The following is a 24616-nucleotide window of genomic DNA, read 5'->3' as shown; positions in this document are numbered from 1 at the left end:
AAGTGATGGGAGCAGATTTGTGCCAACTGTTTGTTGGAAGCCAATTATGGGAGGGGGCCTGGGGGACCCAGTGCAGCACTCCAGAGAGAGAGGGTGTGGCTTAGACCTTGGGATACCAGTTGCCGTGGGTTTGGAGAGAAGTTAGTGGGTCTGAAAGACCTTTTAGGCAGTGCGGTAATAGGGCACGGTGATTTATTTACTGGATAGCTGGTCCCTGGGCCGCAGCTTGACCCTGTGCAAGGGAGTCAGAGGTTGGACCGGGTGGTCTCTGCATTTTTTTCCAGCTCTGATTCTGTGGCTTTGGGCTGTGCGAGCGGCAGAGCCTGAAACCCACAGTGGAGGTGCCCTGGCGGGGCACCGTGGTCCTGCATGCCCGGGCTCCCCAGCCAGGGTCCTCCGAGACCCGCACTCTCGGTGGTGCCCTCTGGTCATTTAGCCCTGCTGCCTGCCTTCTCCAGCCCTGTCTGCAGGGGTGCCCATGAAGGACACACTCTAGCCTCTGCCCACCAGCTGCATGACCCGTCTGCGTGCCAAGCATGCCTGCCCATGGCTAGGTCTTGCCTGCCTTCCCTCTCTGCATGTTCCGAATGTCTGTGCCAAGCTTGCAGTTGGGGGGCGGGGAGGTCACTGGGCTGCACCTTGGACTGAGAAGCTCAGAACAGCTTCTGATCTGCGGAGCCCAAGGCTGGAGGCGGTGGCCAGACACAGCCACCCTCCCCCTTGAGATCCTGTTCATTGGCGTGGAAAGCCGTCTGCTCGGCACCCTCATCACGTTACTGCCATCATCATGCCCATCCTGCCCGTGGACCACGTCCCTGGCCCTGCCCGACCCTTTGCCCCTGCCCAGGCCCTCCTGAGGGGCAGCCCCTCCTATTGGGCTCCTCGGCTGTGCCTTGAACATGGCTGAGGTCCCGGCAGGTGGCATGCCACTGCCTTCGTCTCTTTCCCCTTGGGTTTGGAGGTAAAGGCACTGACTCCCAGACTGACCCTCTGCCCTGCTCCAGCCATGCTCCAAGGACCCTCTACCTTAGGGTGCCTGGACTTCTCTCACTAGTGCCCCGCTCGCCCCTCTGGAGACCCTCGGTGGGGGGTGGGGGAGGGGTCAGGAGCAGGTAGGGGCAGGCACTGGAAGGTGACCCGGAATGTGGCCTTGAGGAGACCTGGCCTTGGCGCTGAGTCCCTGTATGACCCTGGGCAGATGGACTCTTCTGGGCCTCGGTTTCCTCGGCTGTAAAATGAGAGCTTGGTTGCGGAATCTCTCCTGTTCCAGACAGTACCTGAGTGTAGGTGCTGCTTCTAGCCTGAAAGTGTGTGGGGTGGGGGGAGGTGGTAAGCCAGGGCCCAGGGACTCCTCCGCCCCTGATTGGCTCTGAAAGAGGGGCTTCCTGGATGAGGGGCCCCCGCCCTTCCATCCTCCTGCACCTCCGGCCCAGCCTGTGAGTGCCTCTCTCCTCCTCCCGCAGTGCGCCGCGTGGCTCCTCGCTTCTCCATCCCTCCCACTAGCCAGGAGGTGATGCCGGGCGGCAGCGTGAACCTGACGTGCGTCGCAGTGGGCGCCCCCATGCCCTACGTGAAGTGGATGATGGGGGCCGAGGAACTCACCAAGGAAGACGAGATGCCAGTCGGCCGCAACGTGCTGGAGCTCAACAATGTCGTGCGTTCCGCCAACTACACCTGTGTGGCCATCTCCTCGCTGGGTATGATTGAGGCCATGGCCCAGGTCACAGTGAAAGGTGAGTGCCAGGGTGCACGGCAGCCGTGGGGCCGGGCCAGGCCACGTCATTGCTCTCTGCCGGGTGCATCGGCTCTGGGGTCCTCCTGGCCCTCAGTAGTGGAGGGAGGGGTTCTTGTTAATAGTCTCTGATAATAATAGCTAACAGGTACTGAGTCCTGAGGGCAGACGCCGGGCTGGGAAGTACAGATTACATTATTCAGTCTCAGTGTCACCCTGGGAGGTAGATACTCTCATCATCCCCTTTCACAAGAGAAGAAACTGACATGCAGGTCCACAGCGTAATAATGGAGCAGCCACTTGAACCCTGGGCGGTCTGGCTCCACAGCACGCCCTCCTAACCCTGCGTAGCGCCGCACGTGGGTTTCCCATCCTCTCAGCAAGAAGGATGTGAAGTAAGATAAATAGTAGCCAAGGAGGATGTTGGCTCCCGGGAGCCCTGGAATAGGCACTCCTATATAGCAGCCCCCTCGGCGCTCCCGGCTTCCACTCTGCCCCCCTCGGGCCCTCCCCCTCCCTTCTGCAACTCGAGTGATCTGTGTAACGTACAGCAGGATCGTGCCGCTCCCTTTGAGGAAAGGGAGAAAGCCTTCCAGCGTCTCCCCATGGCTTTTAGGATAAAGACCAGGGGTCCCCACTGCAGCCTCCTCGCTGCTGCCCACCCCACGCTGATGCTCCCTCCGGGCTCCTCGCCCAGCCCTGGTCACCCCATCTAAGGAGATTCCCTGGATTTTTTTCCCACCTAGCACCTTGCTCTCTTCTGTCTTTGCACATACCAGAATCATCATCAACGTGTTGATTGCGGCTCTCACACTGGAATTTATTTTTTTTTTAATATATTTGTATTGATTTCAGAGAGGAAGGGAGAGGGAGAGAGAGATAGAAACGTCAATGATGAGAGAGAATCATTGATGGGCTGCCTCCTGCACGCCCCCTACTGGGGATCAAGCCCACAACCCGGGCATATGCCCTTGACCAGAATCGAACCTGGGACCCTTCAGTCCACAGGCCGATGCTCTATCCACCGAACCACACCGGCTAGGGCTCTCACACTGGAATTTAAACTCCATGAAAGCAGGGACCTGTCTGTGTGACACGTGCCCTTGCCCCTAGCATAGGGATTCAATAATCCTTGGTTGAATGTTGACTGTGGACCTGGAACTTCTCTATCTTTCATTTCAGCCAAGTCACTGGGCCTGTGGGGCCAACAGCCCATCACTCTTTCCAAAACCCAGGGCTACTCCCTGAGGAAATAGCTTCCCCCTCCCCAGCCTCTATCACACGTAGGGACCAACAGGTGAGCCCAGGCAAGCTGCAGAAGCAGGTCCCTACCCCCCGGCCTGTGTGCCTCCCACCTGCCTGGGTCCCGGGCAGGCAACGTCACGTCTGCGTCTGATTGTCAGATGAGTCACGGGCTGACTTGAGGATCCAGGGAGTCCCAGAGTGACGTGTCTAGACACGAGGGCCCGAGGCCCCTGGAGGCCCTGACAGACCCCGTCCCCGCTGGGTGCCCTCAAGGTCACTGCAGCCATTCCTGGCCATCCTTAAGGTGGGCTGTGGGGGTCAACCACCCTTGGGTTAGATGACCCCCAAGAGCAGGGTTGGCCCCTGAGGTCATGACCTCAGGTAACCCTGAGCCTCCCACTTTGTCCCCAGCTCTGCCGAACCCTCCAATTGACCTTGTGGTGACGGAGACCACGGCCACCAGCGTCACCCTCACCTGGGACTCTGGGAACTCGGAGCCTGTGTCCTACTACGGCATTCAGTACCGCGCATCGGGCGTGGAGGGGCCCTTCCAGGAGGTGGACGGTGTGGCCACCACGCGCTACAGCATTGGCGGCCTCAGCCCCTTTTCAGAGTACGCCTTCCGTGTGCTGGCGGTGAACAGCATTGGGCGGGGGCCGCCCAGCGAAGCAGTGCGGGCGCGGACAGGAGAGCAGGCGCCCTCCAGCCCACCGCGCCGTGTGCAGGCGCGCATGCTGAGTGCCAGCACCATGCTGGTGCAGTGGGAACCACCCGAGGAGCCCAACGGCCTCGTGCGGGGCTACCGCGTCTACTATACTCCCGACTCCCGCCGCCCCCTGAGCGCCTGGCATAAGCACAACACAGACGAGGGGCTCCTCACCACGGTGGGCAGCCTGCTGCCTGGCATCACCTACAGCCTGCGCGTACTGGCCTTCACCGCTGTGGGCGATGGCCCCCCCAGCCCCACCATCCAGGTCAAGACACAGCAAGGAGGTAGGTGGGGGCAGCATGCTGGCTGGAAGGCCCTGGCAGAGCAAGGGGGGGTGCCAGGGCTGTGGTGGCACCTACTTCCACAGACTGTGTACTTGGGGTTCAGGGAATGCAGGATAAGGGTGTGGGAGGTAAAGATCTGCCTTCCCCTGCCTCCTTCCCCTGGGTGCCCTGCCCCCGGGGGACAGGTGAGGCTGATGGTGCCTGGCATGGGGTGTTGCAGTGCCGGCCCAGCCCACGGACTTCCAGGCCGAGGTGGAGTCCGACACCAGGATCCAGCTCTCATGGCTGCTGCCCCCGCAGGAGCGGATCATCAAGTATGAGCTGGTGTACTGGGCAGCAGAGGATGAAGGCCAGCAGGTGAGCGCCCAGCAAGGACAGGAGGAGGGAGGAGGGCTTCTGGTCCCTGGGGGTCTGTGGTGGGCTTCCCCGGGCAGGCCTTTCTAGATTTGTGTAACCCCTGAGGCCCTCCTGGGGGCTCTGAGGCTTATGCAGCCTTTATGGTTCTTAGTCTTTGTCACCCTGTGCTGGGGGCAAAGTCACTAGGTCTGTCCTTGAGTGTCCCAGGCTGTGTGGCTCATGTGACACTGGCAGAGCCCTCAATTTCCCCTGGGGCTCCATGTCCCAGGTGGTCCAGGTGGCCATGTGGCATGGAGCCAGCACCAGAGCCACACTGGCTCCAGAGGGGTCAGCTGCACCCATGTTGGGGAACGGCCTCTGAGTGACCTTTGAGGTCAGAGCAGTCAGTGCGTGCTCCCTGCTCTTCCAGCACAAGGTGACCTTCGATCCTACCTCCTCCTACACCCTAGAGGACTTGAAGCCCGACACGCTGTACCACTTCCAGCTGGCCGCCCGTTCTGAGATGGGCTTGGGCGTCTTCACCCCCACAATTGAGGCCCGCACGGCACAGTCCAGTAAGTGTCTTCTGAGACTGCTGCGTGCTGCAGCTGGGCTGGGACACACGCACACACACACACACACACACGCACCCTCCCCCTTGACCAGGCAGGCGGTCAGGTCAGCTGGGCCCTGGACTGGACTCTGGTCTGGGCTTCATAGAGAGGGACAGGTAAGTGCCCTCTAGTCTGTGTCCAGGTGGCTACTGCACTCCTTGCTTCCTGCCTGACTTCTGTCCCTACCACGCCCCCTCGCCCCACCCAGGTAAGTTCTGTGTCTGTAACTCATCTCCTTCCTCCACCCGCCTCTGCGTTGGTCACACTAGCTGACTAGGCAGTCCTCCGTGGTGGAACCACTACACTCGCTGTGCCCAGACCAGCCATCTCCCTCCCTGTATCCCCACATCTCATCTCCTCATCACCCTTATTCCCGCCCTCGTGCCCCCACCATGAGTATGTGTGAGCCATGCAGTCATACCAAGCCAATTGCACACAGGGCACACCTGTGAGAATGGGGCCATTTGAGCGTGTCCCTGTGCCTGCTCTGCGACCACGTGGCCATCTGTGTGGGACCATCCGCAGGGCTGTTTGTGATAACTTTGTGGCGTTGTGTGTTGCTGACTCCTGCATGAGTGCGACTGGCTCCGTGAGCGCGTGTGTGACCACATCTGACCACCGGACTGTGCAGTCCTGCAGGTGTGTGTCCGTGAGTCTGTGCCCCTGTGATTGGGTCTATAAAGCTGTTCTTAGGATTGGGACCCAGCAAGTGTGTCTCTGGGTCTCTGACCCCTGACCCTGTCGATGGGTCTCTGCAGCTCTCCTGCTGACCCACCATGGGACCACAGCTGTCTGGTCACGTGGCCACAGCAGGCCACTGTCCACGAGGCTCTGTGTGATAGCGGTGCTGAGGGTATGTGGCTGGATGGGACTGTGGCGTTGAGACAGGAAGCATGTGTGATAACCTTAAAGCACGGCAGCATCTGTGAGAGGTCCATGTCAGAGCGACTACACACATGTGCCAGTGATGTCAGGAAGCCACGTGTGATGTGATGTTCATGGATTCCTTCCACAAGCACCTCTTGTGTTTCTGCTGGGCGCCAGGCCCCATACACAGTGCAGGTCTGGCAACACGACCCTGGCACAGCCTCTGCCCACGGGAATCCTAGTCTGGTGGGGCAGACAGCCGTTAAACCTGCAATTATCCAAATGAGCTTTTAATTACATCTGTGTAAAGTGCTGTGGAGGAGACAGACAGTGGAGAGATGGTGGGACGGGAACCTCATCTGGTCTGCGGGTTCAGGGAGGGCTCCCTGGGGTGACAAGGCCTCAGGCAGGGGGTCAGCAGGTGCCAAGGCCCTCAAGGAGGTTGGTGTTGGTTGTGGTCAGGGGCGAGCAGCAGGCCAATGTGGCTGGAGCAGCAGCCAGACCACGGGGACAGAGACAGGTGGGAGTGCTGACTCTGAGTGGCTGCTGCTGCGCATGCGTAGAGTTGTCTGACAGGATGCCAGGGACCAGTGAGGAGGCTGTGCAGCTGTTGGCAAAAGACGGCGGCTCAGGTGAGGTGTTGGGGTGGATGTGCAGGCTGGCTGGGATGCTGACTGGCCAGGATCTGGTGATGGATGAGTCTGGGGCTGAGTGGGAAACACCAGGGAAGCCTCTGTTTCCGATGTGTAGACCTGGGAGGAGGGTGGTAGCTCTCCTGAGGGTAGGCAGGGGGACAGAAGCAAACACTCAAGCTCAAGATGCTATTCTCCATCCGCTTGGCAGGAGATGCTTGGCAGGCTGCCGGAACCCGGGTGGAGATGGAGGGCCCTGAGGAGGATGGCCGGAGGTGGGAGGAGGTCCAAGAGGGCGGGGGTGTTGGAGGTGGAAGAAGAGAGTTTCAAGAAGCAGGCCAGGTGTTGCTGCTGAGAGGTCAGGACCAGAGGAACGGGGAGGAATGGGTCTGGAAAGCAATGTTGGTGGTTTGAGGGACTGAAGCCGATTGGATTTCACAAGGCATGATGGGAGGTAAGGACAGAGACGGAAAGCTCAGATGTCGATCGGGAGGAAGGGGACCACTGTAGCTGGTGGGACATGGGGCTGAGGACGGGACTTGTCTTCTCTAATGGGGAAGTCTTAAGCATATTGAAATACTACTGGAAGGGACGGGAATGGGAGGCTCGGGAGGGGCAAGGGACAGAGCCCAGGTGCTGGAGTGATCGGCCTCGGCAGGAAGGGGAGGAAAGGAGAGAATGCAGTTTGTTGGTGGATGTGGTAGCAAGAGGTGGATGGAGCTGCTTTGGGGAAGCTGATTTTCTCTGTGGAGTAGGAGAGGGTCATATGCTGAGGAAGGGGGGTCATGGGAGCCAGAGGTTTGAGGAGCATGGAGGAGGTTGAGAGTACTCTGTGTCACATGGCAGAGTGAGGTCAACAGGAAACAGACGGTCAGGCAGCGTGGAGGGGGCCCGGCGAGGCCATGGGGATGAGATCAGAGGCTGCCACCCTGACTGGCCAGGTGGCTCTCTCTCCCGCCCCAGTGCCGCCGTAGAGAAGGTGGAGAGTTGGGTTCATTCAGAGCTCAGGGCAGGCCGGGCAGGAGCATGGGACAGGAAGGGGGCGAGGAGTTGGGGTGTTGGTAAGATGGAGGACTTCAGTGTCGGGCTGAATGCTAAGGACAGTAAGGATGGCAGTCGATGGACAGAGGTCTCCAGCGGGTCAAGAGCAGGCACAGCGCTGGGGGCCTTGAGCAGCTGGGCTGGGCAAAGAGGTGAGGCCTGCGAGGGAGCGTTGGAGCCACGGTTTGGGAGGTGGGGCTGTTCCCGGTCATGGCATTCTCCAGGGCCTGAGCACAGCAGTGCTGGGGAGGAGAAAGCCTTGGAGATGCGGAGGCTGTGAAGTCACGTGGGCAGGGGTGGTGACAGCCGTCCTGAGTGGGAATAGGGTCTGGAAGTGTCACCGGGAGCAAGGAAGGCACCGACCTGCCTCCTAACCCCCAAGGAGCCCATGGAGAGAGCACTTTCTCAGGTGCTTCTTCTCCAAACCACCCCGGGGCCGTGGTCCTCCTTTGCATCCGGCCTCCAGTCTGTGTGTCACCTGTGGCTCCGGCACAGACACCCTGTCCGGGCAGGCACAGGCCAGGGGCATCCTGGTTCCCGAAGGGCCACTGGAGCCTCTTGTCCTCGAAGAGAAGAGCTGTGCGCAGTTGTGTGCTCGGGGTGGGGGTGGCCTGGCCCCATGCTTGTGTGTGCCTGATGCCGTGTGTGTTTTGGGCGAGACACCATATGTGTGTGAGGCACTGTGTTAGAGCCCCATATGCGTGAGAGACACCATATGTATGTGTGGGAGATACCGTTTGTGTGTGTGTGTGTGTGTGTGTGTGTGTGTGTGTGTGTGTGTGTGAGAGAGAGACTCAGCTGGCGTGCACATGCCTGTGGTCCAGGGGTGGCCAGGCTGTCTGGCCGCAGTGTCTGTAGTCTGCCCGGGGGGCCCTCGGATAGCCATTGCCCCTCAAGGAATGACCTGCCTGGGTGCGTTCCCCTCCTCTGTGACCCCCCTCCATCGGCCTGCTTCCCCCCATTTGTCTTCCCCAGCCCCCTCCGCCCCTCCCCAGAAGGTGACCTGTGTGAGCACGGGCTCCACCACAGTCCGGGTAAGTTGGGTCCCACCGCCGGCCGACAGCCGCAACGGCGTTATCACCCAGTACTCGGTGGCCTACGAGGCGGTGGACGGCGAGGACCGCCGGCGGCAGGTGGTGAACGGCATCAGCCGCGAACACTCCAGCTGGGACCTGGTGGGCCTGGAGAAGTGGACGGAGTACCGGGTGTGGGTGCGGGCGCACACGGACGTGGGCCCCGGCCCCGAGAGCAGCCCGGTGCTGGTGCGCACCAACGAGGACGGTAGGCAGCGACACCGGGGGGAAGGGCGGGGCGGGGGGCCTGCAGCCGGCGCCTTAGTCTCTCACGGGCCCGGGACTCCTCTTCCCGGTGTAGGCTTGATGGCCAAAACTGGGGAGGTGGAGCTCCTGGGATAGCCTAGGCCCAAATCCCAGCCTTTGGGGCTATGTCCAGGGCAGCCAGAGCCTTAAAAGGCCAAGGTGGAAGAAGTAGCTCTCCTCCTCTAAGATTTGAGAGATGAGGACCAGGAAGATTGGTGCCAGAGACACTCAAAACACCGTCAGGGAGACTCCACCTGGCCTGGACATTGGCATGATCGGGGGCCCCAGGAGGAGATACAACAGGCTGTGCTGACTTTGGGGTCATCCTCTCCTCTCCCCAATTGAGGTAGCCCTAAGCCAGAGGGGTCACAGGGTCCTGGGTTCTCCCCGCTGCCAGGCAGAGAGAGCCCTCCATGTTCCTCTCCAGGGACAGGAAGTCTAAGGAAGCTATGTCAGAAAAAAAAAAGGAAGCTATATCAGGGCCTCTCCTGGGGCAGTGGGGTGCAAAGGCAAGGCCCTGGAGTGTGCTGTGCCCACCCGAGCCCGGACCCATACCTCCAGGCCTGACTTCCTTGTCTCCCTGATCCCCAGTGCCCAGTGGGCCACCACGGAAGGTGGAGGTGGAGCCGCTCAACTCCACCGCCGTGCACGTCTCCTGGAAGCTGCCCGTCCCCAGCAAGCAGCATGGCCAGATCCGAGGCTACCAGGTCACCTATGTGCGGCTAGAGAATGGCGAGCCCCGTGGCCCACCCATCATCCAGGACGTCATGCTGGCTGAGGCCCAGGTACGCCCCTGGGAGATGGTGGGGTGGGAGGGTGGGCGAGACCAACACGCTGGCTTCCTCTCTGGAGCCCAGGTTTGCGCCTTCCCCTGCCTGCTCTCAGAGGGACGGTGGCACTGAGACCAGGAGGTTAGGGCTAGGTTCCAGAAATAGGCCCTGCCTGCCCCCTCTGCCCTGGTGACAGTCCTGGCCTGGCAGTCCCCTCTGTGGCTCAGCCGCCAGCACTAGCACGAAATAGCTCTGTCTTCACAGACCCAAGCCTCCGCTGTCACCGCTACCTGGGCTTCAGCCCCTCCAAGTCCTCCTGTGAACCTTCACTGTCTGTCACATTAGGCTAGGCTTTTGAGATGTACCTTCCTCCTAGACAGCGCCGAGCTGGCCAGCTCCTGCTCCCACAAGGGCCGGGAAAGCTCTCCTGGGCAGTCTTCTCCCCCAGCTTGGCCCTTGGCCATTGCCGAGTTCTATGAATGGCCAAGCTGGGATGTTGCTCTGTGCCAGGCCCCCAGGAGGATGGCTCAGTCCCTTATGCTTACTCTCAAGAGCTGGGCCTGCCAGCAGGCCTCACATCTCCCTCTGTATTCTGTCCTGAGGGGCTGGTGATTCTGCCCCTGAGCTTGGGGTGAGGTCCCTGGGGTATCCTCAGCACTGGATTGCTGTTCAGATAAAGGATCCGGGGTCCTGGGAGGTGATGTGAGTGGTCCAGAATTCCCAGTAAGTAGGTGGCTGAGCTTGGATAAGAAGCCGAGTCTCTGGAGTCCTGGGGAAAGGGCTGTAATTGCTATTGCAAGCTACCTCCCAAAATATTCTGCTGAGAAGACCTAACATCTGGCGTGTTGTGCTCTCCGCGTCTCCCTATCTAAAATCAGGGCCTTCGGGGAGCCAGCCCGCAGGAAAGGAACCCTGATTCCCTCCAGAACCATGCACCCTCCCCATCCAGCTTCCCACCCTACCTGGGCTGGGATCGGAGGTGCAAGCACTTGCCCTGCTCTGTGCTTACTGGCAGTCTCACCCACATAGACAGGGGCCTTTTTGCCTCCTGCTCGGCTCCGCCCTCTGAACAAAATTCCTTTTCCCCCAGAAGATACCCTCTTCCTCCCCTCAGCCTGTCTAGTGCTGAGAGAACAAGGGGGTGGAGGAGGCAGGCATGTATACCCGCCGCATTCCTGGGGCAGGTTGAGGGCTCCTCCTGGAGCCTCAGCGGACACACCCACCCAGAAACATCCCGGGAATGGGCTCTCTCCAGCCCCTCCCGCCCTAGGGGCCAGCGGCACAGCTGCAGCCAGCGGGGTTCTGGAGAAGCCACTTCGGGTGCCCCCTTCTGGTCCCAGGTGGTTTAAAGGGAGCTGGGCTGTAGGAGGAGGGACACTGCCCTCTTGGCCTCAAATATCCTGTGACCTGGGTGGGGGTGGGGGGTTAAACATGAGCTCAGGCTCCAGGGAAGCCCCCGTGGGACTGGGTCATTCTACTCTGAGCCGGTAGGAGAGCAGATGGGGCCTGGTCCCCAGTCTGGCCACAGGGCCCAGCTGTCCCCTGAGTGGTCTGTCAAGGACACCACAGCCTGTCCTTCACCCAGCAGCACCATCTGCTAGGCTCAGGGCCCCCCTCCATTCTGAAAGAACCATGGGGTATGTGCCCCCCGAGAGGGTGTAGCCAGACCAGTCTGCTTCTATGTATGTCTCAGGTTTGGCTGTGTCTCTCATGGTCTCTGACTATACCTCCCTGTGTCCTTCTGTCCCTTTCTCGTGGTCTCGCTCTCCTTTGTGTCTGTTTCTCCCTCTCACTGTGTTTTTGTCTGTTTCGTTCTCCTCTCTCTCCTTTCCTCTGATCCCTTCCTCTTCTCCTTTCTCTTTGTTTTGCTCCACTTGCTTTGTATTTCCCTTCCTCTCTCACTGCCTCCAACGCAGGAGAGGTGCCCCGTGAGAACCTCCCTGCCCGGGCCTGCCTTGCACAGTGCATGCCTCCCACAGGCAAGGAGCCTGGAGCAGAGGTGGGCCCAGCCCTGGCTGGCAGGGGCCTGCCAGTGGCCTCCCCCCATATCCTGTCCCACTCTCCTTGCAAGGCCTTTCCAACAGAGCTTCCCAGAACAGAAGGAACTGGGCACAGTGCACAGAGCCCGGACCAGCCCTGTGAGGATGGCTGGGCTGGGGGACCCATGGTACCTCCATCTTGGAGATGTCCCAGACCGTTTCCCTGTGCTGCGCTGTCCACCTGCCAATCCCCAGCACTCCAATGCCATAGGATTGCAGAATGGAGACGTTACTTCCTCCACCTGTCCAGCTAGTACACCTACTGCATCGTGAACTAAAGAAGAACACACCAAGAAACAGCAACACTGCCCGCCCTGGCACATGCCTTCCTACCTTGATGAGATCTTAGGCATCCCAGGAAGGAACGGGGGTCTGCGTGCCTCCCCGTGCCTGTGGGGCAGGGCCCGGGCTCTGAGTTTGGCATTCACACCTCTGTCACCTTGCTGTCCGGCCTCCCCCGGGCTCCCACCCCGAGCCATGGTGCAGCTCTCACTGTCCCCAGGGCAGTCCTCCTGCCTAGGATGACTGTATAATCTATTGTCCCAACCGGGACACTTTTGAAGGTAAAAGGATACTTTTGAGAGTCAGTAATCATACCATGGCGACAAGCGTAGGCCAAGGCTGTCCCGGGTAAACCAAGTTGTGCAGTCACCCTCCCTGCTCATCCCATGGTGTCTTCTCTCCCCTCTACCTGAGCTGTCCTGCCCACCCCCATGTGGGCGGCCCGACCCTCAAAGAACCTTCAGGTTGCGCTCTCTGGTCCCTCAAGTAGCCTGGAGCCCTCCCCTCCTCAGCCCTGACACACGGTTGGGCTCATGAGGCAGGGGCCGGGATATTCAGGTGGAGAGTTGTTTTGGGGTGCTACCGTCATGGGCACATCTGAGGCCCCTGTCCTCCACCTGCCCTCCCTGGGCCAGACTCTCTCCAGGCCAAAGTCTTTCACATCCTGTCTCCCTTTCTCTCCCTCTCCCGCGGTCAGTGGCAGCAAGAGGAGTCCGAGGACTATGTAAGTAACAGGTGTGCGAATGCGGGCGAAACCTGGGTCAGGCTGGGCTCTTGGGTCGCTCCCTCTCTTCCGCCTTTCCTCCCAGCCTGAGCCGCCAAGATCCACAGGGCACCATCCGCATCTGGAGAAAATGGGCATCTAGACAGGAGCCCCGAGCTGAGCCGCCATTGGCGTTTCCTCTAATCCTTACTTCTCGCCTGTTGAGCAGCAATTTCAGGCCAATGTTTGGGATTGACCAGGGCCTGGCCACTGCTCTGGCCAGACGGGGATGGAGTTAAATCCAATCCTGATTGCTAGGCCTTATTGATCCCTGGAAGGAAAAGTCACCTGCTCCGGGCCCAGGCTGGGAGGGGAATCCGGGGAGCCAGGTTCATCATCGGTGCATTCTGGAGTCCCAGCCCTGGGAGACCCTCCAGCTGGGGCAGGAGGGGGTCTGCAAGGATTTGGTGGCGGCTGCAGTGACCCATCCGAGGCTCAGAGCTGGAGGGACACCAGGGCTGGTGGTGACAGTTCTGGTCCCAGTGCACGTTGGTCCCTCCTTCCTTCCCACTCTTCCCTCTGTGTGGCGTGGCTTAGCCTCCCGTGGTTTCTCAACATGTCCTAAAACGACGCCTTGGCTGGACAAGGGCATACGGGCAGGGCCTGCCAAGGCGAGGGGACACTGCCTTGGCTGACTTCTCAGGCATCCTTGGGCTGATGGGTTAGTGCCTTCCCCAGTGTGGGGGTTCCCTATCCTTGTCTCTCCTCCCTGTCTCAGAAGGCATTGCAGGGCATCAGGTGTTCGTGGAGCCAGTGCCTCGATGGGGGTCAGATTGGGGTCCTGACTTGATCCTGCAGGGTGGTACTTTGGCCCATCCCTCTACCTTGCTCTGTGGGTGTGCATGGGTGTGTGTGCCAGGAGCCGTGCCAGGAGCCATGCAAGGTGCTGTGTGCGTGCGAGGCCCTGTGTGTCATGGGTGCACAGACCTCACGAGGTGTCATTCACGGTACAATGGAGTGAAAGAACAGTGTGGCCCTTTGTTCTTGTGTGAAAGGAAGAACGAGCTGGCTGTCTGCCCCAGGCGGATCCTGGGACGGGCGGGGTCCTCCTGGGCACACATCCCACCTGCCTGATCCCGCCTCTAGCAGAGGCCAGCATTGCACAGCACCCTCCCAGGACCTCTGGCCCTCTGTGCCCTGGGGACTCCCCACCGGCTAAGAACCAGAGGTGGCTGGCCTGGTCTGGCCTCTCCTTGCTCTCCTGTGATGGGAATGGGCTCCTCCTCCTCCTCCCTTAGGAAACCACCATCAGCGGCCTGACCCCCGAGACCACCTACTCCATTACTGTCGCTGCCTACACCACCAAGGGAGACGGTGCCCGAAGCAAGCCCAAGATTGTCATGACGACGGGGGCAGGTGAGTGAGGGGTCCTGGACGGAGCTGAGGGAGGGGCTGCGAGGAGGGCAGTGCCAGAGCCCAGTGCGTGGTTGTTCAGTCCCAGGCCGGCCCACCATGATGGTCAGCACCACAGCCATGAACACCGCCCTGCTCCAGTGGAACCCACCCAAGGAGCTGCCTGGTGAGCTGCTGGGCTACCGGCTGCAGTACCACCGGGCTGACGAGACAAGGCCCAACACCATAGATTTTGGCAAGGATGACCAGCACTTCACGGTCACTGGCCTGCACAAGGGGGCCACCTACATCTTCCGGCTTGCCGCCAAGAACCGGGCCGGCCTAGGTGAGGAGTTCAAGAAGGAGATCATGACCCCCGAGGACGTGCCCAGCGGCTTCCCACAAAACCTGCACGTGACAGGGCTGACTACCTCCACCTCGGAACTGGCCTGGGACCCCCCAGTGCTGGCGGAACAGAACGGGCACATCACCAGCTACACCGTGGTTTACCACGACATCAACAGCCAGCAGGAGCTGCAGAACACCACGGCCGACACGCGCCTTACTCTGTCCGGCCTCAAGCCCGACACCACTTACGACATCAAGGTCCGTGCACATACCAGCAAAGGCGCCGGCCCACTCAGCCCCAGCATCCAGTCCCGGACCATGCCCATGGAGCAAGGTGTGTGCTGCGGGCTCGTAGCTGCACCTGGGGAACTCTGCTGCTTTTGACCCCCTGACTTCTGGCGACTGATCTGTGACCCTCCAGTCTCTCATGACCATGACCACTAACCTCTAGCAAATGGGCCCTGCATTCTCCGTGTGTGACCTCTGACCTCTGCTGTCTTTGACCTACTGACCTCCGCTGTGTGACTCTCCAATCTCTTGTGACCTTGACCCACTGATCTCTCTTGACTGTATCACCGTTCTTGGGTGTGCGACACTAATCTCTTGGGGCCACAACCCACTGACCTCTTAATGAACGCGCTGCACTGTCTCTGGTGTCGGGCTACATGCTTCTCCTGACCAAAGCCCACTGGCCTGTGGCCGCTCTGACCTGGTGCCTGTGAGCTCCAGCTTGGACCCAAGCACTCTTGGAGATCCTGACCATGGGTGCTGTGGCATCTGCCAGCTTGGGTGCTCACTGTGAGGAAGAGCTGGGCCTGGGAGCTGAACTGCGTGATTTGAAGCCGGCTGGGAGTGGGGTACCTGGTTCTCTGCAACTATTCCTAACCCCTGCACCTCAATCAGTGTCTCTTCCTGGCTGGGGACCTTTCAGGCCCATTCACTCCACCCCAGTTACAACAGCAGCACTGACTCCCTGCTTATCTGTTCCACAGTGTTTGCCAAGAACTTCCGTGTGGCGGCCGCCATGAAGACGTCTGTGCTGCTCAGCTGGGAGGTTCCTGACTCCTACAAGTCGGCTGTACCCTTCAAGGTGGGTGAGGGCCACAGCCAGTCCAGCCTGCACGCGGGACTGCACGGCCCTAATTCCGGTCCCGTGGTGGGCATACGTATGCATTCCTGGCGCAGGATCCTTCCTGGTTAGGTGTGCGCGCACGAGCTCCATCCTGCAGGCCTGTGACGGGGCGCCTCGGCCCTTTCCCCCGCAGATCCTGTACAACGGGCAGAGTGTGGAGGTGGACGGACACTCGATGCGGAAGCTGATCGCAGACCTGCAGCCGAACACAGAGTACTCGTTCGTGCTCATGAACCGGGGCAGCAGCGCCGGCGGCCTGCAGCACCTCGTGTCCATCCGCACGGCCCCTGACCTCCTGCCGCACAAGCCGGTGCCGGCCTCTGCCTACATGGAGGACGGCCGCTTCACCCTCTCCATGCCTCACGTGCAGGACCCCTCCCTCATCAGGTGTGCAGACGAGGCCTGGGGGGCGGGGGAGGACAGGGCTAGTGACGTGGGCGTGGACAGTGACGGCCCTGTTTCCTGCCCTGCCCACCAGGTGGTTCTACATCGTGGTGGTGCCCATTGACCGTGCGGGTGGGAGCATGCTGACTCCAAGGTGGAGCACACCGGAGGAGCTGGAGCTGGACGAGGTGCGGCATGGGTCAGGGCGGCCCTTACAGCAGCCCCGTGGCAGTGGTTAGCTATGGCCCCCGGGGCTCCCCGACATTGGAATCACCCTCCGGTTGCTCTTGTGGCAGCCAGGCCCCTCCGGGGAAGAGGGACTCTGAGATGGCTCCCAGGAGTTTCAGAGAACTGGCTTCTGGAGGATTCCCCGAGGAGTCTGCCAAGGATCCCTGCAGTGGGAAAAGGCAGAAACATCTCTGTGGGTCTAGAGAGCCTTGAGTTCTGTAGGCTGTCGAGGGTCTCCAGGGTCTAGAGTGGAGCCCCCAGGACCTTTGGGCTCCTCGTCCTGCCCTAGCGGTGTGGAACCGGCAGAGGGGCGGGTTACCTAGAGGGAAGGAGTGGCATTGCTAGTACTGGGTTCGCGGGAAGGAGTGGCGTTGCTAGTACTGGGTTGGCGGGAAGGAGTGGCGTTGCCGCATCTGGTGTCCAGCATTTTTCTGCGAGGAGAGCAGGCTGGGCAGGATCGGGCCCCTTACACAGACGGTGAGCCCTGGTCTCGGCCCAGGGACACGTGCTCCGGGGCCGGTGTGACTGTGCTCTGCTCTGCCAGCTCCTGGAGGCCATCGAGCAGGGCGGTGGGGAGCGGCGGCGGCGGCGGCGGCGGCAGACAGAGCGGCTAAAGCCTTACGTGGCCGCTCAGGTGGATGTGCTTCCTGAGACCTTCACCCTGGGGGACAAGAAGAGCTACCAGGGCTTCTACAACCGGCCCCTGTCCCCGGACCTGAGCTACCAGTGCTTTGTGCTCGCCTCCCTGAAGGAGCCCGTGGACCAGGTCTGCCTGAGCCACCTGGGCCCTCAGCACCCCGAGACCCCAGGCCTGACCCAAGACCGGGCCAGGCTCAAACACCCTGAGATCCCAGGCATGAGGCAGCCCCAGAAACCCCAGACCTACATAAGAGATCGTAAGACGCCAGCCTCTAGGATCTAGAAAGCCGGCCCAGTCTATCTTAGGGACCCAGTCAGCTGACCAGGCTCTTGGGTCCGGGAGACCAGGCCCAGCCCCAGAGCCCTCTCTCTCGGTTTGGTGGGCAGAGGGTGGGAGGTCTCGCACTGAGCTCACCGCCTGTGCCGTTCCTCCACTGGGCCACAGAAGCGCTATGCCGCCAGCCCCTACTCCGATGAGATTGTGGTCCAGGTGGCGCCAGCCCAGCAGCAGGAGGAGCCTGAGATGCTGTGGGTGACAGGCCCCGTCCTGGCAGTCATCCTCATCATCCTCATTGTCATCGCCATCCTCCTGTTCAAGAGGTGAGTATGGCGCTCAGGACTCCAGGGGCGGCCACCTGTCCCCAGACTCTCAGGCCCTCCCTAGGCGTGGTGCATTCGGGCACAGGGCAGCCACACCAGCCTGCACCCGCCCGGGGCTCGGTGGGAAGCCAGGAAGAGCAGAAGCAGTGTGTGTGCACACGTGTCTGTTACCCAGGTGTGACAAGAAGCCGAGGCTTCACAGAGGGCTGGTTCACGTGCATCCGTGGGCGTGTCTGTCCTTTAGTCTCTGTTCGGCGGGCGTGAGCATGTCTGTCTCAGATACTGCCCTCTCCTGGCCTCCTACCTTCAGCAGTTCCTCTGCCGCCATTCCTCGATGACTCCCCAGCCTCGCTCTCCCGCTTAGGCCTAGGGAGGTGCAGGCCCGGCTGGAGGCCCACATGGCCACGAGTGTTTACTTGGCAGACACTGATTGAGTGCTTGCTGTGATTGCAGCATTCCCAGCTGCCCCAACTCAGGACATCTTGAACTTTCCTCGAAACCCTCCTCCCATCGCCCTAATTACCAACCAGACCTGGGTGTCACCCTCACCCTCCCTCTTTCTCTCCCTCCACTGTCTCCTGTGATCCCCATCCTGAATACCTATGGCTCTACTCCTCCCTGTCCCGCTGGGCTCCCCACGGATCATGCACGTGCGGCAGCCGGGGCCTAGCACACAGCACATCTCAGTTCTCCTCACCTAGTTGTAGCCACCTGCTCTTGGGGTCCCCCTTTCTATCCTTTAATCTTGCAGCCTGAATGGTATTACCAAAGATTAAAATTTGTCGCCTCCGTTTAAATCTTTGTAGTGGTTCCCAAGATAAACCCTCACCTCAGTGACCTGACAGTCGAACACCTGGCCAGTGTGGCCCCTGCCACCACTCCCGGGCATGGTCACACAACTGATGCAGCTCCCCGCCAGCTCAGACTGTACCCCCCTCCACTCTGCAGCTGCCATCTCATCCTTTAAGGCTCTGCCGGGCCCCACCTCTTCCCCACACTGTCCCTCATCTGCCCCAGCGATAAGGCAGGTGCTGGGCCTGCATATCCAGCACCCGGCCCAAGGCTGAGCCCACAAGACACGTCAGTGAGCGCGTGTTGGTCTGTGTGTCTGAACACATCTCCATGTATGAGCTCCTGTGTTCTGTGCCCCATCTCTGTCCAGACCCCTGGTCCCTGACCTGCACCCATTGCCTCTTCCCTGAAGAGTTAGCTCCTTCCTCCCAGGGTGAATAGCACGGACTGCCCCGGTCCAGGGCATGGAGACCTCTGGGCAGACCTGAGGAGCGTCCCCACACCCACGCATCCTCCTTCCCACTCCGTCTGGGTCTTGGTGTCTGTCAGGAGGGGCAGCCCCCTCCCCTCTCTGTGGGTGCCATGTGGGTGCCATAGGTAGGTCCCACAGTGTCCCCCATGTCCTGAGAGGGCCTGAGTTCTTGGTGGAAATAGTGACCGTTCCTTTCTTCTGTCCTTGCCTGTCTTTCGGGACCTAGTAAACAAGAAAGGTAGGAGTCATTCCTTCTGTCTTCACACGCCTCCCCTTTCACTGATGATCCCTGTGCATATTTCGGGCCCAGCAGGGAGGGGCGGTGCTTTGACTGGAAGCGTCCTGGCCTGTGGCTGTCCCGTCAGCTCAGCAGGCTCTGGGGCAGGCTCTGGCACTCTCTCCACTTGCACCCTGTCCAAGGAACGCCCTTTCTCCAGGGCCCCGCCACAGCACAGACTTCCGATGCTTCCCCTGCGTGCACAGACTGGCTCTGAGCTCACGGAGCCCTCCACCAGGCTCCCCGTTCTGAGTTGTCTAAGTGCTGCAGGACACAGTCTTGTATGTATGCAAAGAGCACTGCTTGCAAGGCCCTGGGGAAGTGTGTACCGCTACACACTCGTGCAAACTCACACAGGTTCTTCCCTCTGGACATACCCTCGTCTCCTGAGCAGAAGACGCGGTGCGTGTCAGCAGCTAGACCCCGTAGTCTGTCTCTGACCCTGTCCTTGTAGGCAGGGGAACTGAGGCCACCAAGGGAGGACTCTGCCGGCGAGGGTGATGCGCTCCCTTCCTGCCCCTGCTGCTCTGAGCATTCACCCTGATACCGAGAATCAGTCAGCGGGGCCCAGCGCTCTGTGATGTTTGTGTATCTTACGTGTCGTTTGCATGTTTATTCCTGGTGGCTCCTGCTGTCTCAGCTGTGGCGGCCTTGGGGACAGCAGCTACTGCCCAACAGTGACCCGCCCTCTACCGGAAGGAGCCACCAGCCTCCGCAACCCCTTCTCCCTCGCTGCACCTCCCTCTGTCCACTCCCCCCACTCCTGCTGGCTCCCCACCCCCACCCTGTGTTCTCCATGTCGAAGCTGCTCTGCCCCTGGCTCCCCTGTGCTCAGAGACTCCGGGTTGGGGGTGGGGCGGGCGGGCGGGGGACAGAGCCATGAACACGGGGGCTCCGTGGCAGCCAGCCATACCACCCATCTCTACCCTCTGCCTGGACCTCGGGTTCTCACCAGCCGTCCTTCTGCCCCTTCAGGAAAAGGACCCACTCCCCATCGTCCAAGGACGAGCAGTCAATTGGGCTGAAGGACTCTTTGCTGGCCCACTCCTCCGACCCCGTGGAGATGCGCAGGCTCAACTACCAGACCCCAGGTAGGCAGTTCCTCCAGCCTGCCTGCCCAGCCCCGGCCTGCAGGTGCCTGGGGTCTCCACCGAGGGCCCCTGGCCATATGCCCCACTTCCTGTTCCTCCTTTTTGCCCTTCTCCCTGTACCGTCCGCTTTGCTGCAGTGACTGAGGAGCCCCTATATCCAACAGCTAGACAGGCACTCCGGGCCCTCGGAGCTTGACGGGAGGCCCAGCTGTTCAGGCCCTGCCTTGTCTTTGGTCTGTCTGAATACGGGCTAGGGACCCTCACAGAGCCCACATCCCAGCCACGGGGTGGCCAGCGCCTGCACTCTAGCCCCTCCACATGAAAGGGGGGGTTGTTGGTAGGAAACGCTCCATCAGACACTTGTGGGATGGCGTGCCCACACGTGATTCTTCCTGGGGCTGGCCCCAGCTCTCCGTGAGAACACAGGGGCCCTGCACAGGGCTTGGTGTCTGCCCTTCCTTTCCCAGCCACTCTCCCGTGGCTCCCGTGTTCCTCTGCCTGTCATTCCCTCCCCGTGCCCCAGCAGACACCTCTCCCCTGGCTGACACCTCCCAGGCTGCCCAGCCCCCACACAGGCCTGGGGGAGGGGAGCGGTCTCTCCTGGGCCCCAGAACCTCTCTGCGTCTTCCAGCACGACACCTCTCACGCTGGGCTGGAACCGCCTCAGTGTCAGTCTGAGCTCTGTGGAGCCGGGAGCTGTGTCTGTTCGCCCGCCACCCCTGGTCTTGTGGGCGCGGAGGGTTCTTGTTGAATGCCTGTGAAAGAAGCACACAGACAGCTGAACAGAAGCATGAACTAACACATCCACACAGGGTTTGTGTATACTCGAGCTAATTATTACTGCATATTAAATTACCCCAAAACTTAATGGCTTAAAACAACAATAATTATGTATTGTCTGTCACAGTCTTTGTGAGTCAGAGATTCAGACGGCAGCGCAGCGGGAACAGCTTGTCTCTATTCTAGAGTGTCTGGGCCCTCAGCTGGACGACGTGAAGTCTGGGAACTAGAGTCCTTTAAAGCAGGGGTCCGCAGGCTATGGCCCACGGCCAGAGTCAGCCCACCACCTGTTTCCGCCGGGAAAGTTTTATTGGAACGCAGCCATGCCCGTTTACGTAGGCATTGTATAGAACCACGTCCACACTGCAACAGCAGAGTTAAGTTGATGTGGTAGATACGTTGTTATGTCCACAAAGCCAAAAATACTTACTCTCTGGTCTTTTATAGAAAAGTTGGCTGGTCGCTGAATTCTGAAGACTAGTTTGTTCCCACGTCTGGTGGTTGATGCTAGAATCAGCTCTGAGCCCACCTGGGGCTGTCAGCTGGGACAACCACGTGAAGCCTCTTCATGTGGCGTGGGCTCCCTTACACCGTGGTGACTGAGTTCAAGGGCACATGTCCGGAGAGAGAGAGACCCAGGCAGACCTAGCAGGCTGTTGCAACCTCGGTATCTGAGGAGTCGCAGCTCCAGGATGCTGGGGCTCTGGAGGGCAAAGAACCTCCAGAGAGGGGATGCCACGCCATATGGTCATTAAGGGAGCAAAGCGGGGGTGGGGGGTGGGGAGCTCTCAACGGTGGACATAGCACGCGCAGGAGCAGTTCAGAGGCGCTGAGTGTTCTGCCGCATTGGAACTGGGCTTATGGAGAACCCAGGGATGAGCTGGAGGGTTCCATGGAGGTCCGGTCAGAGGAACCTGAGCAGCAGGTTCAGGAGTTTGGACTTCATCTTCAGAGGCCAGGGAGGCATTAAAGGTTTCAGCGGAGGATCGGCAGGGTCGCACTGTGCCCTAGAGATCTCTCTCTGGCTGCCGTGCGTGCAGAACACAGGCTGCAGGGGGCGAAGGTGGGAGGGAGGCTGTTTCGAAGGCCACCGGGAAGTGATAGGTGCTGAGAGCCTGGGCTTGGAAGGTGGCAGTGGAGGTGGAGGGAAGGGCACTCAGAGGAGCGCGAAGGAAGGAGACAGGCAGCTGGGCTTGGGCTTGATTGCACGTGGGAGTGAGAAGTGGGGGGTGGCGGGGGGGTGCAAAGATGGCTCCTGGTTGCTGGCTAGCAGTGAGGTGCGGGTTCCAGGCAGCAGCCGAGTCTGGGTCTGGACCTTCACACAGACATCCAGGCTGAAACCATGGGTGCGGGAGATGCCAAGGAGCGTGCAGCGGAGACCCAGAGGAGGGACCATTGGCTTTGGCCGTTGGCACCTTGGAGAGAGCCCGGTGACTGAACCCTGAGGGCGGAAGCGTTCCAGGGATTTCCATCAGTGAGCGGGGAAAGAGCTAGTGGAGAAGCCTCTTTCAGAGGCTAAGTGTGAAGGACAGGATGGGCTGGAGCACGCAGGGGAGGAGGGAGAGGTGCGATCCTTTCCAGTCTGGCATAGTTTATGGACAGGGGTCATTTGAGGGAGGGTTTGTGACGCAGGGTCCAAGCCCTGGGTGAGGGGTAGGATTTAGCCTGGGAAAAGGGGGGGCGGGGGACGCCTTTGAGCTCCAGGCCAGGAGGGTGGGAGGCGGGTGAGGGTGGTGTAGGGAACATGCTGCTGGCGTTCTCAGCCCGAGGCCTGTGTTCTCCAGGATGAGAGGCAGTGGTTAGAGCAAGGTCCTGAGAGAAGCCGTGGCCTGGGTGTGTGCGTGCCGGGGAGGATTGCTGAGCAGCCGGAGGGCCCAGGGGACGGCTCCTGGATTCCTGTGGCTGCAGGGGCCCGAGGGAAATGGCGGGATCTGAGAGGAAAGGAGGGATGGAGAGGAGGCTGGCAGTGGTGTTAAAGGCCAAGTGCAGGAGGCGGGGGCCGGAAGGACGGGAGGCTGTAGCCCGGGTCAGGCAGCGGGGAAGGGGCTTGGCGAGCGTCACCAAAAATCTGAAGGTCAAGGAACTGAGGCTGCTGGCTGGAGGCTGCAGCGCCGAGTGAACCGGGGGCAGTGGGGGCAGTGGGAGCGGCCGCACTCTGCACAGCTCACGGTGTTTTTCATTCAGTAAACATTAATTTTTTTTTCTCTTATCACTTAATGTTTCTTCCGAAAATAAATGTTTTCAGCCCCACAGAAAAGCTGCAAGAGGGACCCGGCAGCTGCACGTTCTCGTGCAGACTGACCCCTCGTTTCTTGCCGTATGCGCCTCATCTCTGTATAAAAGCACACTTGGCTTTTGCCAAATCCTCCGAAAATAGCCAAGGTCTAATTTTATTACCAGAGGGGACAAGGGTTGATTTGGACCAAGAATGTAGTCATAAAAAGAGGCTTCCCAGGCCCCCGGGAGTTGAGAGCACTCGGCTCTTGGTGGGAAGTCTGTCTGTCTGCCTCTGGAGGCAGGAGGCCTGCGTGGGACTGGCTTTGCTGCCCCTGGTCGTCGTCGTCCTCCTCCTCCTCCTCCTCCTCCTCCTCCTTCTCCTCCTCCTCCTGCCTTCCCAAGCCCCCTGAGCCCCTTCACCACGTCACCGCCCCTCCGCTGTGTCCCACCGTGATGTGACCAGAGAAGGTTAACCAGCTTTCTTCTCTTGCCCTGCTGTTTGTTTCTTTTTCTCTGCAGGTTCCAGTGCCCCCAGTTGCCCGAATATCTCAAGTTAGTTTTCCAAGTTCCCATGTTTGGGGCCTACTCTGGCTTCCGTATCTTTCCTCTACTTTTCTCACCCAGTCACCCCCCTTCTCCCTTGATTCCTTCTCTCCTTTCCTCTCTTTTTTCCCCTTCTCGCTGTCTCATCTTTCCCCTTCTCCACCCTCCTTCTCCCCTTTCTGTTTCCTTCCGTTTTGTGTTCCCTCCCACCGGCCCCATCTCTGAGTCTCCGCCTCTCTGGCCTCCAGCCTCAGTCTGACACTTCTCTGTCTCCCTGTCTCTACATCTCCTCCTCACCGCTGCTCCTCTCTCCGTGTTCTTCCATGTCACCGTGCCATGTCTCTGTACTTCGTGATCACTCCATCCACATGCTTGATGCTGGGGCGATGATGTCACAGAGTCTCCCATGGTGACCCGCGCCAGTGAGGGGCAGGAGGGCTGCCCACGGGGGGGATGCAGGCTGAAGAAGCCCACCGCCCCCGCCTGGGAGGGAGGAAGCCTCTCACCCCTCTTGAGAACCCACCAGGTGGGGCCCTGGTGCCCCCACTCAGCGCCGCGTCACACAGACATGCTCCCACATGCACGGCGCACACACTCCCTCTCTGTCCTCTCCCCACCTCCGGCCACTGTGTGCTCTGCCATCCTGTCGCCGCATGCGCCGCTGTCTCCATGCCACCAGTGCCGAGTGCTCCATGGCCACACGTTCACATGTGCACATACATGCATTGGAGCTGTCTCTGCCACCTCGCTCAGGCCTCGTGCTAACTCAGCCTGTGTGTGCCCCCAGGTATGCGAGACCACCCGCCCATCCCCATCACTGACCTCGCGGACAACATTGAGCGCCTCAAAGCCAACGATGGCCTCAAGTTCTCCCAGGAGTATGAGGTGAGACGTCCCCACCCCGGCTTCTCTCCTGCCTCAGGTCCCAGCTTTGGGTCAGGGGCTCCAGGCTTCCCCAGAGCACGCCAGCAGTCGGGAACTCAGCTACTCGGGTGCTGGGCCTGGCCGCGGCCCTTCCAGCACTCCAGGTCTGGACACTCAGACCCATGCCCAGATGCTCACAGAGGCAGGCAAAACGTCACACACACACACACACACACACACACACACACACACACATCAATGATAATGGCTATCATGTACTAAGA

The 24616-nt window shown here is 60.3% G+C and overlaps 1 protein-coding gene across 3 annotated transcripts in view; it reads left to right on the top strand.

Moving 5' to 3' along the window:
* PTPRF (protein tyrosine phosphatase receptor type F) overlaps positions 1–24616 on the top strand; it is an 81925-nt gene that overhangs the window by 49288 nt on the left and 8021 nt on the right. For 2 of the 3 annotated variants that reach the window (XM_054720425.1, XM_054720423.1), the window contains exons 8-23: positions 1464–1733; positions 3389–3970; positions 4191–4327; positions 4737–4881; positions 8436–8741; positions 9371–9564; positions 13872–13989; positions 14069–14647; positions 15306–15403; positions 15579–15832; positions 15924–16017; positions 16602–16823; positions 17142–17296; positions 19813–19928; positions 23445–23477; positions 24256–24353. In XM_054720425.1, the coding sequence (XP_054576400.1) occupies positions 1464–1733; positions 3389–3970; positions 4191–4327; positions 4737–4881; positions 8436–8741; positions 9371–9564; positions 13872–13989; positions 14069–14647; positions 15306–15403; positions 15579–15832; positions 15924–16017; positions 16602–16823; positions 17142–17296; positions 19813–19928; positions 23445–23477; positions 24256–24353 (3401 nt within the window). The remainder of the gene's footprint in view (positions 1–1463; positions 1734–3388; positions 3971–4190; positions 4328–4736; positions 4882–8435; positions 8742–9370; positions 9565–13871; positions 13990–14068; positions 14648–15305; positions 15404–15578; positions 15833–15923; positions 16018–16601; positions 16824–17141; positions 17297–19812; positions 19929–23444; positions 23478–24255; positions 24354–24616) is intronic. The other variant, XM_054720426.1, reaches the window with a different exon arrangement.

This window comes from Eptesicus fuscus, chromosome 9 (genome assembly GCF_027574615.1).
Source record: "Eptesicus fuscus isolate TK198812 chromosome 9, DD_ASM_mEF_20220401, whole genome shotgun sequence".
NCBI classification, from domain to species: Eukaryota; Metazoa; Chordata; class Mammalia; order Chiroptera; family Vespertilionidae; genus Eptesicus; species Eptesicus fuscus.
Note: the sequence above shows the minus strand (reverse complement) of the source record. Positions and strands in the feature narration are given on the sequence as shown.